We start from the raw sequence: 15,496 nt of genomic DNA, 5'->3' as shown, positions 1-15,496 counted from the left end.
TGGTCTTTAACTGTTTGAGTAAGCAAGTTCCCAGAAATAACTGCAAATACCACCTTCATCAAGAATGGGTGCTTGAGTTTATCTTATGAGAAGTTGCCACCTCTTAGGAAGACTTCTGGAAAATCTTGAATCTTCACAGCTGCATCTTTCCCTGGTAAATTAAGCAGAACCAGCAGAGGTTTTATCTCCTTCCATCTTAAAACACAAACCGTAATAGAAAATCAACAAGGTCACCCTCCCTGGAACAAATCTACAGTAGAGCCACACAGGAAACAATGTGAACTTCAGCTAAAATTGACTGAGAGAAACACACAGGCCTTTACAGACTCCTACCCCATTACAGCAGCACCAGCACAACTCCTGAGGCTTCGTGGAGAATTTGAGAAGAGCATTGCTCTGTTTTGCATTGAAAGTCCTCATTCGTTCACTTGCTATCAGTCAGACACTTGTGTGTCATCCTTTCTGCTTTGCAGAACCCCATCTTCTTTGATTGATCAATTACTTGTGTTCCCGTAATCAAAATCTCATACGGAAATACTGTAAAGGTTAATTTATCATTGCCTTAATTTAAGAGAGCAAGACTTAATTTAGGAGAGCAAAAGCTGTTTGAAAGCTTTTCCTGTCCTAGGGTTGGTCATGAGCCATGAGGCAGGTTATGTTCGCATCCTCAGACCAGGCCCCTACCCCTGGGGCTAGTGAAGTCCACCCCCAAACCTTTCCTAGGGGACCTCACTGTCAGCAAGCCCAATTTCTGCTTCTTCAGCAAGATACGTTAAGATGTACGGCTGGGAATCCTCCCTGCTGAACGGTGTCATCCTACTCTTTCCCACTCTATTTCTCAGCTCCCACCCACTGCATATAAATACATACCGCCCTCCCTAGCAGCTTCTCTGCAGATCCTTCATCCCAGCTAGTACGAGGCCGCCTGCTCCTTGCCTTCAATCCTTCCCTCCCTCTTCCTCCAAGGAGAAGCAGCTTTATGCTACCAGCAGCAGAAAGACTTGCGACATCGCTTGCTCCAAGCACTGAAAAAGAGTGGGAAGAAATTGCTTCGCTCAGCAGTTTCCATTCCAGGATGAACGCTCACATGCACTGTGCAAGGTGCCTTGCGCCCAGAAGTTACTATAAATGAACTACAAAGGGCCAAAAGCATTGCCTGCGGCAGCTGAAGACTCTGGATGCCAACTTCTAACTTGCTTTGTACTGACTAAAGTGTACCCCGCCCCCTCAGCAGCTTATAAATATGTCCCAAGACAGTGGTTTTAGGGTAATTTCCCTATGGTTCAAACCAGAAAGGTGCCAGATCTTGAACTATTTTAAAGAATTTTGCATATGCAGAATGATGATGCATCTTCCTTTGTTTTATCCTGAGAAACAACTGAACCATTTTACTTAATATACTGGATTATAGCATTTTTATTATTTTTTTTGGTATGTTCTCAGCTGTAGGAGGTGTGTTTTATTTTTCTAAACTGTTATACAACAGGAAAGATAAGGTGACACGTCTCAGGTATTTGAGGATAACATTTTTCCTTTGGTTATTGAACTGTACAAGGACTCTACAAGAATGAAAAATCCATTTATGTAGAATATTTCCCATTACTGTATCAAGGCAGCTTTATCTCTCTTTCAGATAGAAGAAATTTGTTGTAGAATGCTGCTTTTTGAGATACAATTCTCTGATGGAGCTGCCTTTACGTTACTGTGTTAGTGCAGGAATACTTACAGACTTGGTCAGCCATACAGGCTGTACTTCTCCCCTTGTGCTTACCACTCTCTCCATCGACCTTCATTATTAACAATCTTTCAGCTGTATATGTTCACCTCCAGGCAGATCCATCTCCGCTCCCATCCAACCACCTCACTTTTCCATCCTTCAGCAGGATTCCTCTGTGGCTGCAGGACCTCAGACGCGCTCCTTGGAAGAGCAGGCAGGCATCTTACCCGGTTGCCTTCACATGTGGGCACCGTACCGTGGAAAGTTTGCAATAAATTCTCAGTGATCCCCAAGCTGTTTCATATTCAAGTCAAACCAAAACGTGCGTGCTTGTAAGTACACAGAAAAAAAAAAACAAACACCTCTATCAGAGCAGGATGAAGATTTGCTGTTTTAGTGATTCCAGTACCACACGGTGTCTGGTTCACAGGAATATTGCTCCCCTGCCACCCACTTGCAACCCAGCCTCTGAACGCAGCCTCCTGTCTGAAAGTCAGCGTGGGCTGTGCCTGCTCCGTGCCCAGACAGAGCTAGAGGAACGCCAGTTCCTGCTTCCACGCCGTGTTGGTTTCGCTAGGCAAATAGGCACAAAGTCTAGCAAAGCTTGCACAGCAACAGCTCTGAAGGCTGCTAGGCAGTCCAGCCACTCAGACAGGGCTTTTATGGTCATTCTTCAAGCAAAAGTGCTGTTTAAAAATGTTAAGAGGCCACATGATGAACGTAATGTGGGAGCTGAGGCAAAGAAAAAAATAAAAATAAAAAAATCTTAGCACTATGTTAGACTCATGCAGTACTTTCTATCTGCAGTGTGAGAAGACAGAAAGTAGTGCAGCTAGATCCAGTAAGACTGATACCTGTGCAAGATAGATAAGACATTTATTTCCAATCAAAACATTTTACAAACCTTTCGCAGAGGCAGCTAGCTTCCTGCACAAGCTAAAAGTAAAAAAATGAAATAAAGAGGATTCAGGGAAGGCATAAAAGTAAAACGTTCAAAGATTTCTAGTTGTGTTTGTAAAGAGCATGTTTCACCAACTTTTTTTGAACTCTTTAGAAGAGCCCAATGAATTCCTGTTGTCTCTGTATAGGTATCTTCTTGGGCAAAAAGAAAAAATATTAATAAATGAGCAGTACGGCAAGAACCTGTCCACGCAAGCTCCCCTGGAACTGTTTCACAGAATGAATTGGTGTATCAGAAGCACAAAAACAGCAGTGTGTGCCAGCCCTCTATACTATCCATAGAACCAGGAGCTTTTAAGATGTGCCAGCCTCAGGCTTCGTGTTCCTTATGGCACACATGACATGAAAGCAAGAGAGCATCAAGCACCCATCATTACTGAGAACAGCGTATTTTAGTGATACTGGCATGACCAAAATGTAACTGCTGATCAATGCCAATTAGCTAGAATAATCCTGTTAGCATTAGCTCAACTGTTCATTTATCTCTGCAATGCTAATTGTGTTTGAAGTTCTTTCTAACGCTGACTCCTTTTGTGCTGCAATGAAAGCCTGCAAAAACACTCATCAATTGAACAGCTGATATAGGGAACGATCCCTTTTGTAACCCTTTGTAATCCTCAGTGTTATAAAAGTACCACTGGATATTGATTGTATCATATATTGACCAAGTTCATGCATTGTTTTAATCTGTTTTACAGGAACTATCATCCTTCTGCCATAACAAGATATGTATCTTATCAAATACCAAGTCTTGATGATTGTTGTGAGTGTATATTCCTCTAAGAAAACAAACAAGAAAACCCCAAACCTTTGCTTTGGTTCATTATCAAGCATTAACTTAAATCACAACATGCATCCATCTGTTAAAATGAAAATATATCCTTTCTTATTGCTTCTTAATTTGTACTAGAAGAGCATTTTGGCAAAAAAATGCTACGCTGAATCCCCGAATAATTGACAGCATGTTTGAAATGACTGGGCAGCTCTTGTTATTAGCTTTGGATGAACTTTATGACCAAACCAAAATGGACAGTACAGAAAATCCAAGGGCAGTTTCATTAAATAAATTTATTTGTTAAAATAATTTAACTCCAAATACAACTGCTGAGTTTGCATTGAGTTCTATGTACAATTCTTGTTTTATTTGAAACATCAAGGTTTAAACAACTGACATTGTTACAAAACAAACTGTTGCCCCATTTTATGTTGCCAGTTGTATTAGAGCTCAACAATTATCTGTGAAATACATTAATTCACCTCTGGGAAACTCCAAATCAACAGCGTTACGCCTGGTTCCAGCACCCACTTCAGTCTTTCTTCAAACCCTGATCAAGAATTAACAGATGCACAACAATGCAGATAAAGCCTCCTGCAGTTGTCCAACGTTTGCTTTTGTCGCGGAGTTTCACAATTAAAGCCTAGCCAGTGCTTGGACAGCACACTGGCAAAAAAATAAAAATAAAAATAAAAAAATAAAAAACAAACATGCACAACTCCCCCCCAACCAAATGGCTGACATCTTTAGGCAACATTCTATACAGGAAAGCAAATACCAGTAGTTTTCCCACAGAAAAGTAATGGCAACTGTAGCACTGGGGTTAGGGAGAGGCTAGAACCAGAACAGAAGTCATCAAATTGGTTTGATGCTTTGAAGGGGGGGCGAAAACCAACAACAACAACAAAAGCAACCACGTGTAATACTCGAGATCTGATTCCCGTTTTGTTTGTTTGCTTGGACCAGTTTCTTGTGTGCATTTTAAGGGAAAGAGGAAACAGTTGCTATCACTATCATCGCTTAAAAGAATAAAAGTTGCAACGTTATATATATATAAAAACAAAACAAAACAAAACAACAAAACCACAATAAAACAGGAGAAATGCTGTCTTTGTAGAAAAGGACAAAGCTCTACAAGAACAGCCAAAGGAAAAAGCGGGTCTTTGGAACAAATCATAACGTTTTAAGGCATGTTATAAGAAACTTTCCAATACTATAATTGGTAATCCGATCAGGGCACAAATTAAACACCGACCAATGACTCCCACGGGGCGGCCACAAAAGCGCCGTGTGGCTCACTCAGCTGCGTTTCTGCTACCCCTGGATTTTGGAAAAAATCTCTTGTCAAGTGCAACTGTCATTGATTCAAGCTCCACTACCTTCACGTTAGTGGAAATACAAATAGTGCATAACTACTTCCTCGGAATTACACGAAAAAAAAACACAACACTTACGCTTTCCCCCCCGCAGTACGGTACGGTGGCAAACACAGCCTAGGTTCTTGAAGATGTGAAAGTGTACTGAAAAAAGCAAGACTGGGAAAATATCGTCACTGATATTTTCTGTAAGGAATTGTACTGTGCCATTTTTCCTGCGTTAGATCCATTTTACAATATGAACTCCACATATTGTACTTTATGCCATTTTGTGGTCAATTAACAATTTCCAAGGTAAGATTTTTAATACCTCCGTAAATAATGTTGCATAACGTGCACTTTGCACTTCCAATTAAACAGTTTTGATTTTTTTTTTTGAGTGCTTATACAGTGGATCTCATGCCGACAAGCTATTTGGCAATTTGTGCTGCCCAATAATCCATTTCCCAGTCTAGATTTCCTAAAAACTGTCACTAAAGCAAGACTTCAGCTGTTGAATTGATCTTGCTTCAGCACGGTGGCTGCCACGGCAGGCGGGGGGGAAGAGAACATTCATACCATCTAGTTTAGGCATAGAAGCTGTGGACCCAAACTAAAAGCCTACGTTTGCTATATAGTCAATGGAAAGAGGTAGGTGCCTCTAGGAGGGCGATTCGGAGCACCCCAAAACGGGCATTCAGATGCCAGAAATAAATGGTGTGAATACCTCTCGAAGAGAAAGAACAAAGCGCGGTAACAAAAGCTCCGTAAGGTAGACATTGGGGGGGGGTAGGGGAGGGAAAAGGGCTACATGAACTTTCGAGTAAGGCGTCATTTTGTGTGACATCTAATGCCCTTCCAGACGTTGGCGGTGGAAAGGTTTTGAAAGATTAAGGGCAGAGATGGCCAGTTCTCTTCCGTCAACATGATCTCCTTTGTTCACCATCCACCGAACTACAAGTTAAAACGTTAAGAACACGTATGACAAATCTGCAAAGCGTGTTGCACTTCAGTTTCCTGTGTAGAAGATGAGAGCATTTTAGGCAGTTCTGCAGATGGAGGCAAAACTCTCGAACCTAACTCCAATTACAGCATTTCTAAGGGCCATATACACACACACGTACACACTCAACACACACGCACACCCCAGCACCCCTGTTTGCACTCGTTGAAACACAAGGAACTACACTGTTACTGCACAAGATTGAAAAACTAATGAATGCATGGTGTTATTTAGACCACAGGCTCAGTGACTGTATTTTTATGGCCAATTTTACCTATAAAAGATCCAGCTCAAGACAATCTCTCCAGCATTTAAAATCTAAACATTGTGATTGAAAACTTTTCTATACTTTGATTGTAAGACTTCAGAATAGGTATTTCTGTGCCATTAGTCATGCAAATGATAAATACTTCACTGCTATGAAACTAGCAAGCCAGAGCTCGAGCATCCTTTCAAAATAAAACATTTGCTCCCACCATTTAACACTCCAATAATTGGGGAAACCTTTGAATAGTGTGTCAGGCAATTAAAGAGCCATTTCCACGCTCACCTAAGGAATTATAACTGCAACTATTTCACCTCTGAACCAAATGATTTCAGGTGGTTATCCAATTTGCGTTTTCAATATTAAAGCTACGAAAGAGCAAACGTGATTTTCAAAGGTTAGTTAGGGATCACACCAGAGAACATAGCCCTTCAAGGCAAGAAAAACTGTTGTCTTCAACAAACTTAAAAATGCAGGATGTTCATACTGTCCCATGAGGTTTCTGCAGAAGGGAACATATGGATGCAACATGGCTTAATTTTCCTTACAAGATGGTACTAGTTAAACTATTAAAGTGTTCCTTGTTAGTAAGGCTCAGCAATTTTTTTCATCACAGTTGCTTCCTCCTGGTTCAGTAAAGTGATAAATAAAGATGCTTCCTGCTTTGTAAACAGAGGGTTTGTTTGGCTTTTTGCAGACCAAAACCTGAAGCGATCCTCCATTTCTGAGCAGCAAAACAAAAGATTCAAAACATTCCCATGCCGTACTGTTTCTTCACCTGCCACTTCTTTTCGGATCTTGCCTCTCGTTTCACACACCGATGGCAATGTCTTCTGTTTCAAGATGTGGGATAAAGTGTTGAAATAATAGCATCACTTTTTGAAAAAAATCCGAACTTATATAGGTCTCTGGTAACCTCTTCCTCTAACACTGTCAGAAGTTCAGGTGAAATCAACACATTTGACTGAAAGAACTTGGCCACAAGTGATAGCACACACCTGAAGCACAGCGATTTGAAAGACTTGGCTCTCCTTTTGCGCTCCTGCTAGATGCCAATGGTCTTCAGAGATAATTTTCTCCACTGCTTCTGTTTCCCATTTCCAAAGGGTTTCTAACTTCTTCGGAAACGGTGACTGTTGTTGCCGTGTGACGTGACAACGCGCGTCCGCTCAACTGGAATGACCCTGTAGATCAACTGGCTATGCCATAAAACTGCAGGTGCTCAAAGGGAAAAACGGGTGAGATGTGGTCATTTAACCCAATTATATATCCAGAGTCAGTGATTGACTTCCAATGCTCAGCTCTGAGTTAATGATGCTACTTCACTACAGATGTATTTCAAGTGACCCACAAACCAGGAAGTGAAGTAGACAGTTTTACCACCTTACAAAATTTCTGCAAATCAAGTCCAGGTTAGGTCATTTTTAATGCTATTGTATATTACATGCAGAACAGCATGGATCATCTTTGTCTGGCTGTGCTGCATAGTTCATTTGTCTAACAATTTCCGCAAAGAGCTCATCCACCATTGTTTTACTTTTAGCAGAGGTCTCCATAAAAGGGCAGCCCCATTCTTCGGCTAAGGCTCTGCCTTCGTTCGACGACACTTCTCGCTCGCTTTCCAGGTCCACTTTATTACCAACCAGAATTACTGGCACTTTCTCATACCTGCAGTTAAAAAAAAACACAACCAAACAAAAAGAAAGCAGCAATCGTTATACTTCAAAAGAAACAACATTTGAAGATGCAAACATCTATTTACGAACAGTATAGGCCCAACAAGAAAGGCGTTTGGACAATGTGAACGCTCTACATTGGAAAAAAATGCTTTGCATGTTTTGCACCATTTGTTGCCCGTCTCTTTCCCCCAAAACTTCCTTAAAATTCAAGAGAGTTCTTCCTCCTCTGAATGTTCTTCATCACCAGGAAACCTGCCCACTATTAGCTTTTCTACGTTGTTAATCTCAGTTAGGGCACAAGAACAGGACCGTGGTACTACCCTCTCTCCGACATTACATCTTCCTTCTTCCTGAACAGGTTTCACATTGCATTTCTCGCTTGCGATAAGGAAGATGCATCACTCCCCCTTTTCAAAGGTACATCTACCTTCAGTTAATGCACATGGAAATCTTGGGTGAACAATAAATGGGAGAACTCCAAAGTGCCAGTAAATTCATTTGGAATTCCAGGCAGCCCCCTACAAGTCCTGTCTACACACAGAAGTATTATATAAAAACAGGCATTAGCTAACGCAGAAGATACAGCTTTTCCCTGCAGCATTCACATCGTTATATGAGTTACACAAGCTGAAAAGAAAATTAAGTACCAGGCAATGCTATCACAGTTCTGCTTCATCACCAACTTGGACAACACAACAGATCATATAAGCTTTGAAGGAATTTATTACTTTGAACCTCTTTGTGAGGGGATCCTTGCCATTTTTATTATTAATATTATTTTAATTAAAATGCCTGTCTTGTTTTTTTCTTCTTTTTTTTTCTTCCCCCCCCCCCCCCCCCCCCCCCCCCCATCCTCACATGCATAAAACCCTTCTTTAAACATGGATCTCAGCAAGTCTTTAGTCAGGTTTTAAATTTACATATTTGACACAACAGAGAAGAAAACACTGGGCCTATTTCCAAAATGCTTTTACACTGGTTTTCTCATAAAAGCAACGAGGACTAAGAGAAAAAAAGATTATGGTTTTTAACACTTGAACTAAACTAACATCTAAGAGAAACAAGATGGTTGGTTCCCTCCTAATTTAAACCTCATTTTCTACTTTGTATTAGCTCAGCAGTGCTGTTCTGAGTCAAACAATTTGAGCCAAGACATTCATTGTTAACAAGTGCAGCAGTTTAAGATGTTACTGTCCTAAAGCCACCTATAATGACTTATTTATCCCTCTCTTCTTTCTGCCTCCCAGGCAGGGCAGCAGAGCGGAGCTGGTGCGTGTGGTTCCACAGCTTGGTGTGACCCAGCAATGGTGATGAAATTCAGCTGTCGAGACTCTGCACAGAAACAGGGAATCTACGTATTCCTGTCAACTCGATCCCAGAGTCAAAGGATAAAAGTACAGGAACTTCTCACCCCAACTCAGTATCTGAAATTGGTCCAACTATGTCATAAGATGCACGTGAAATTCTAAGCTTTATAATGTCTCTTCTCCGAGAACATCACTTAATCCAGAGTCTAAGGCTGTGGTCAGGAACTGTAGAGGATTCCCCTCACTTTTTCACCATTTATCCTATCCTTGTTTATGACCTGAACAGCCGCAATCCATTTCTGACTCTCTAGATGCACAGTATTTAGCACAATGATACCTTTGGAACTCTTATAAGAGCTAAGTTGCCATTAATTAAATACCAAAATACACACAAGCATCTTGAAATCTGTCCTCCTGCGTTTCAGCACATGATGGCATAGTCTTTAATTACATAAGATGGATGGTGTTGAACAGATAAGACAGCAATTCAGTTTTTTTTTTTTAATCTTTACTATCCACGTGCATGTGTCTTATTTTATTTGCTGTACAGCATTAAAAACCTTTAATGGAAGTGGAAACAGCTGCACCTTCACTATATGTCTTGAATATCTGAGGGCCCCAAATGCAAACCTTTTTCTTCCAGCTTCCATAGATATTCTCTCTCTTCTCAATTTTACAAGTGGGAAAACGTGAGAAATTCAGAGTAGTTGCTTGAGAAGCATTCAGCAAAGAAGTAGCTGAGCCAGAATTAAAACACAGGATCACCTCTCTTCTTGTTCTGCAAGATCACTTCAATTTGTTGAGAAACACAGAGGGAAGAAAAGCCCACACACTTGTTGCAGATTTACAGATAGTTCAAATAAAACATGTTAGTGCTTTGAATGGTTTGAGAACCCTAGAAAAGCTGTGCAACTAAATATCCAAGGATATTCAGTTTTCTATGAGTGCTTAGCATCTGGGAAATAGGGGGACAGAAATTATGAAGCTTCATGCTAGATGACAAAAGAGGAATTGATGAGCTGATGGGATAGATATAAAAAACTTAACTGAATTTATCTGCACAGGACTATCTAAGAACTATTACATGGAACAGATTGAATCACCTTTCTGTATTGCTTTTTTTTCCCCTGCCTTCAGGGCTTGTGTTTGCCCTATTCACTACCTACCTTCACTGTGTAACATGAGATGAGAATCCTACAGTCAACAGCCGTATTTACCTCATAATCTGGATTTATCTGATGACCACTATGTAACATTGAGTTGTACGAAAAATGTTTCTGCAAAACCCTCACGTTGTTTTACTCAAATACTTCCTCAAAGGGCAAAAATAAGGTTGCTCTTGCAAAACACACATCTGTATTACCTCACCTTTGAACAGTCAAATTTACAGAGCAACTACTTTATGTGAAGTATACATATATTTTAAAAGGTACACTGAATGTATTAATTCTGATTATATTCTGGTTTTATACATATATATACACAATGTATACGTATATTCTGTATGAAAAGAGTCTTTACCTGTCTTTCTACACACAAAAGTTGTCATCCATCATCTAGATGAATGCAAACTGGAATACCACAAATAGTCCATGGACACCAAGCAGAAGACTGGCTGCAGTGTGGGCTGATCAGCTCCAGTTCAGTATTACTCAGTATCACAGAGATGTCTGTGCCTTATATTCTTTGTAGATCAGGACGATGATGGACCACCGTGCGCTGGGCCGTGCCACACCTGACCTAGCAGGCCTCTGCAGAAGCTACGTGGCTCCATGTCAGCCCCTGCTATCATCAAAGGCCCTACAGGTCTCTGAAGAGTACTTCCCAGCTTTAGGGTTCTGGTAACACACCGCAGAAAACCTAGAAACCCTAAAGCTGGCTATTGACTAAACGTCTCTACGAGATCTGAGGGTCAGGCTGGCTCTCCATGCTTGTCTCCCAGAGCTGCCAGATTTCCTGCCTCGCTCAGCACCCAGGCAGATTTGTTTCTGCTGAGCATGGAGGAGCTCCCCGCTCCCATTCCCTCCTCACAGTGGCAGCTGATCCCACAGGAGGCTATTTCTACTTGCTCTCAGAGGTCCCCCCCACACACGACTTCGGCCTGCCCTGGTTTTGGCACACCGCTGAGGTGGTGGGCAGCAGCACGGGCCCGCTGTGAGAAAGGGAGATTTGTCAGATGCAGCAGAACCATGGGATTTTAATGAAATTTGAAGGGAAGATGAACATCTATTCCCCCCCCAGGCTTTTCACCCTGCGGATTTCAGTGACCCAATAGGAAAACAGCTTCTTTATGAAAGGAAAAAAAATAAAATAAAGAGCTGTTATTAGGTTATCTGGCACCCGAGCAGCAATGCAGATCCTTCCCATATAACCACAAAAATCAAGCCTAGGATATCACAAATCCTTCCAAAAGCTTCAAGCTGGATCTAACCCACTCACAAATACGCTCCTGAAACAGCCAGCGTGCTTTTTATTCCATCAAATTCTGCCTCAGCTTTCAGCCAATTCTGCCTCAGCATATACCTATCAAATTGTGTATCAGCAGAGCAAGAGAGGCTAAAAACCCACTACCTATACCTGAGCCTGGAAAAAAAAAAAACAACACAACAAAACACAACCAAATTGCTGTTGCTGCCATTCCTGGATGTGTGAGAGGGCAGCTATCCACCACGGGAGCTGTGCAGAGGTCTTGCCTTTCGGCATGGCCTGCTTCCCCCTGCCTGTCCCCGTCACGGTGGAGAAAGAGCACGTTCCTGCCCCTCGTTCCTGGAGCAGAAAAATCCAATTTTCTCAGCACCGCTGAAAAGCTCCGAGCAGCGCTGATCTTTCCTAATGAAAAGGCTGAGGGCCACCTGAAAATAAGGACTGCTGCTGCCAGTTTCCTCTGTCTCGGTGCGGTGAAGTATGTATTCCAGGGCAAACATCACAGCAGAGCTTGAAAGAAATATACTCCAATGTAGCACGGGAAGACTTGACTTTTCAGGACCTCAGGAGGAAATTTTTGCAAGACCAATTACACGTGTTTGCAGAACGTGTTTAAAGAACAAGGTACTTCACCCTGCTGAAATGATCTCACTATCTTAGGCTCCAATCTGATGGGTACAGAGCAGCGGCAGCTCCTGAAGATATAAACCTGACTGAGATCATTTACAGCCCCGTGAAGGACACCAGTGCAGAGTCAAATACCATCATATCTAGAATGTCACTCTGGCAAGATTCAGCCCTTGCTCCTTAAAAGATAACCAATATGTACTTACCAGTCTCAGATAACTTTATTCAATGCTAAAAGACTACCCTGATATCCATCTTTACAAGCTTCTGGGACCAGCAGGCCATGGTAAATCCCCCCAGTTTTCCTGAGGATGGACACCACAGCCACACAAGATCAGTAAATACACAGACTTTAAATGTTTAATGCAGCTCAGCTATGCACCGCTGACCACACAGCCTTACATGACATAGTGATAAACAGTTTCTACATTTTATCTTACCTCACATGGCACGTCCACCCGCATTTCTGTTTAGATTAATATGTATACTTTGAGTAACAGCTTAATTAACTTGTTAAACATTTAGAAAGTCTCTAGATGAATGGTATGTAAATGACCTGCATAGATTTCTACCTCACATTTTTTCTACCTCCAGTCTTACTCAGAGAGAAAAACATGGGCAGTACAAACATCACATCTGAATTTCTTTTACATTTACAAGGTACTTTTCAGATTTCTGGTTGAAGCTGTCACTGGAGAAAGATGAAAAAGATGACGTGAAGCAAAAATAGAATAAAATGAAGAATAATAAATAAAATGAAGAAAAAAAAATTAAGAATTTAAAAATATACTCCACGATGCTGATAAACAGATCTGACTCCCTTAAACTGTACTAGAGATTGCCCCGTATCCCTAGAACAGGAAAATAAATAAGTAGAGCACTGGACCAGAACAGGAGAAGACAAAAAGTGCAAAGGGGTTCCTGCTTTTTAGTTCCCATTCAGGAAACGCTGCATCTTTTCTAGGATTTTTGCCTGAGCTCCATACCAGAGCTGGACATGTTGAACCAAAATGCAGAAGCTTTCTGTATAATAAAATACAAATTAAGAGAAAAAAAGATGTGTTCTTAAAGACTATTTTTATGACTACCTTAATTCCTTTTGAAGTTTATGGAAAGATGTATGGATTTCTAGCTTTATACATTAAACACTGTGACCACTGAAATGCAAAGGTATCTATCCATGGTAACATTTCCTAATCATCAGAGGAATCTTTGGTTTGAAACCACCTTTATCGTCTTCTTTTACACACAGTTTATTCCCTCCTGCTTTTCTGAGGGTGCTTCTGACACTTTTCATAGTAGCTCAAAAAGGAAAGCCTGTAAAGTGGTAAGGATACAAGGGAAAATGATGATACAAACATTATCAGAATGTCAGGAAAATAAGTATTCTTCGCTTCAGACTTCCAAAAAATTATGATAACAATCTTGCCAAAAGACACAGTAGAATAGTTCTGGGAAATATGAAGTACCAAAAATAGCAGTTAAATCCATTAGATTGTTTATAAATTCATATGCATCTATTACTAAACATTATTTCGTAATGCAGCTTGCAAACTTTGATTGCCTGCAGTGAAGTCTGTCTTAACTTGAAGTTTCCTCAACTAGGGAAAGAATTTATTCTGAGTTTAACTATCAAGACTGTTTCTAGCCCTTTAACACAGTTTCTTGGATATTTAATGTAAAATCCTCCATAGTTACAAATCACTTCAGCTGCAGAGAATAAGAAAAGAGACAGAGTGTTCTCCAGTCTGGTGCTGAGCCTCTCAGACACGAGGACGAGAAGAAGCAAAGCTACAGAATCATCAAGTGCAAACATGCAAGCTGAAATGTTTATTTAAAGCTTTCAATTCTTGAACCAAAGCAACGGGAGAAAAAGAGGTATCTATTCTACACTTTTATTATGTGTATATATATATACAGGCACTTCTTTACTACATTACTACCTCACCTTAAGAAATTTAGGTTGAAAGGATGTTTCACTTTTTCCAGACCCCAATTTCTTACATTTTGGTAGTTTTAAAAATAAAATTAACATTATGGGTTAAATCAACAGCACGTGCCCTGTCTGTAGGGCTCTATCTTTTCCCTGTGGAATTCAACAAATACACACCAATGAAGATGTGCCTGTACCTGTATACATAGATCAAATGTGTCAAGAGAAATATATATATACATATATATACACACAAAAATAAGTAGGTTTTTGCAAAGTTTAAACTTTCCACATTTTGCTCTTTGCAACATGAAAATTATTGCAGCTTCTCGGGTAAATCCATACCCAACAGCTGTAAAACCCACACCACCATGATACAAACGAGTCATTCCAGTCTGCCAATTAATTGCATTTAATATTCAGTTTTGTAAGCTAGATTGTGTAAGGATTTAATTAGTTAAGCAACAACTCCCAACTAAAAAAAAAAAAAAAAAAAGTCTTAAAATCGTTTTTTCTAAATGAGTAGATGTTAAAGAGCTTATTGGAAGTCCCACTGCAATTAGGTGCCTGAGTCATGAATTATTTTGCTGTACAGAACAGCGTATGGCCTAATTGCGGGACGAGGGATCTAACGTTTCATTCGAGGCTTTGACATGAACTCCCTATATAGCCTTCGGGAAACAAACTCCGCAGATGGGTAGGCTGAGGATAACTGTCCGGTTAATTGTACTTACTCATAGGACATCAAATTAAATAATAATTGTAAAATGACTTGAAGAATAATATTAGTATAATAAATAACCACCACACCACATTGCTCCTGAGAAGACTTCAGAAACTATCCTTGCTCTTGTACATGAAACCTGCTGGTAATAATCACCTCAGCTTAAATTAAATACTTTAAAGGCCAATTCAGTTCACTGGTTGTTGTAGTCCACTTACACTTTCCAGTTTGGTTTCAAGGTCTAACTGAAGTCTCGGCCAATCCTAGTTTCACTGAAATTGTCCGACAGGCTCACCTTTGGTACTGTGCCTAGGTAGTATTAGAGGAAATAGTTGTCTTCCAACCAAAAGCCCAAGAAACAACAACAAAACCCAGTGCAATGAAGCCCTATATATACATACATACATGTTTACGTGTACACACACACAAATTCACATATGTATTCACACACACACACAAATATATTTGCTTCCCAACTGTTCCTACAAGCACTTCTTACTTGAACGTGTTATTTCTTGGTAGCTTACAGCTGAGAACTTGCTAGGGACACGAATGCTGGATGATATTATCCTTTACATGTACTCAAAGGTGTACACCACCTCATAAACCTACATTCCTTTGCTGCAACAGATGATGTGTGTTATCTATGTATGAAAGGCACTGAAGAATTTTCCAGGGTACTTCCAGTCACGTCAGAGGTAAATTCTCATTTACAGAGGATTTTCCA

The 15,496-nt window shown here is 40.5% G+C and overlaps 1 protein-coding gene across 1 annotated transcript in view; it reads right to left on the bottom strand.

Moving 5' to 3' along the window:
• Positions 1-3,730: 3,730 nt before the first annotated feature.
• RAP2A (RAP2A, member of RAS oncogene family) overlaps positions 3,731-15,496 on the bottom strand; it is a 30,427-nt gene continuing 18,661 nt past the window's right edge. The window contains exon 2 of the mRNA XM_084521580.1: positions 3,731-7,743. Coding sequence (XP_084377706.1) covers positions 7,506-7,743 — 238 coding nt within the window. The 3' untranslated portion in view covers positions 3,731-7,505. The remainder of the gene's footprint in view (positions 7,744-15,496) is intronic.

This window comes from Aythya ferina, assembly GCF_964211825.1.
Source record: "Aythya ferina genome assembly, chromosome: 1".
Taxonomy (NCBI): Eukaryota; Metazoa; Chordata; class Aves; order Anseriformes; family Anatidae; genus Aythya; species Aythya ferina.
This window is presented reverse-complemented; position numbering and strand designations above follow the sequence as displayed.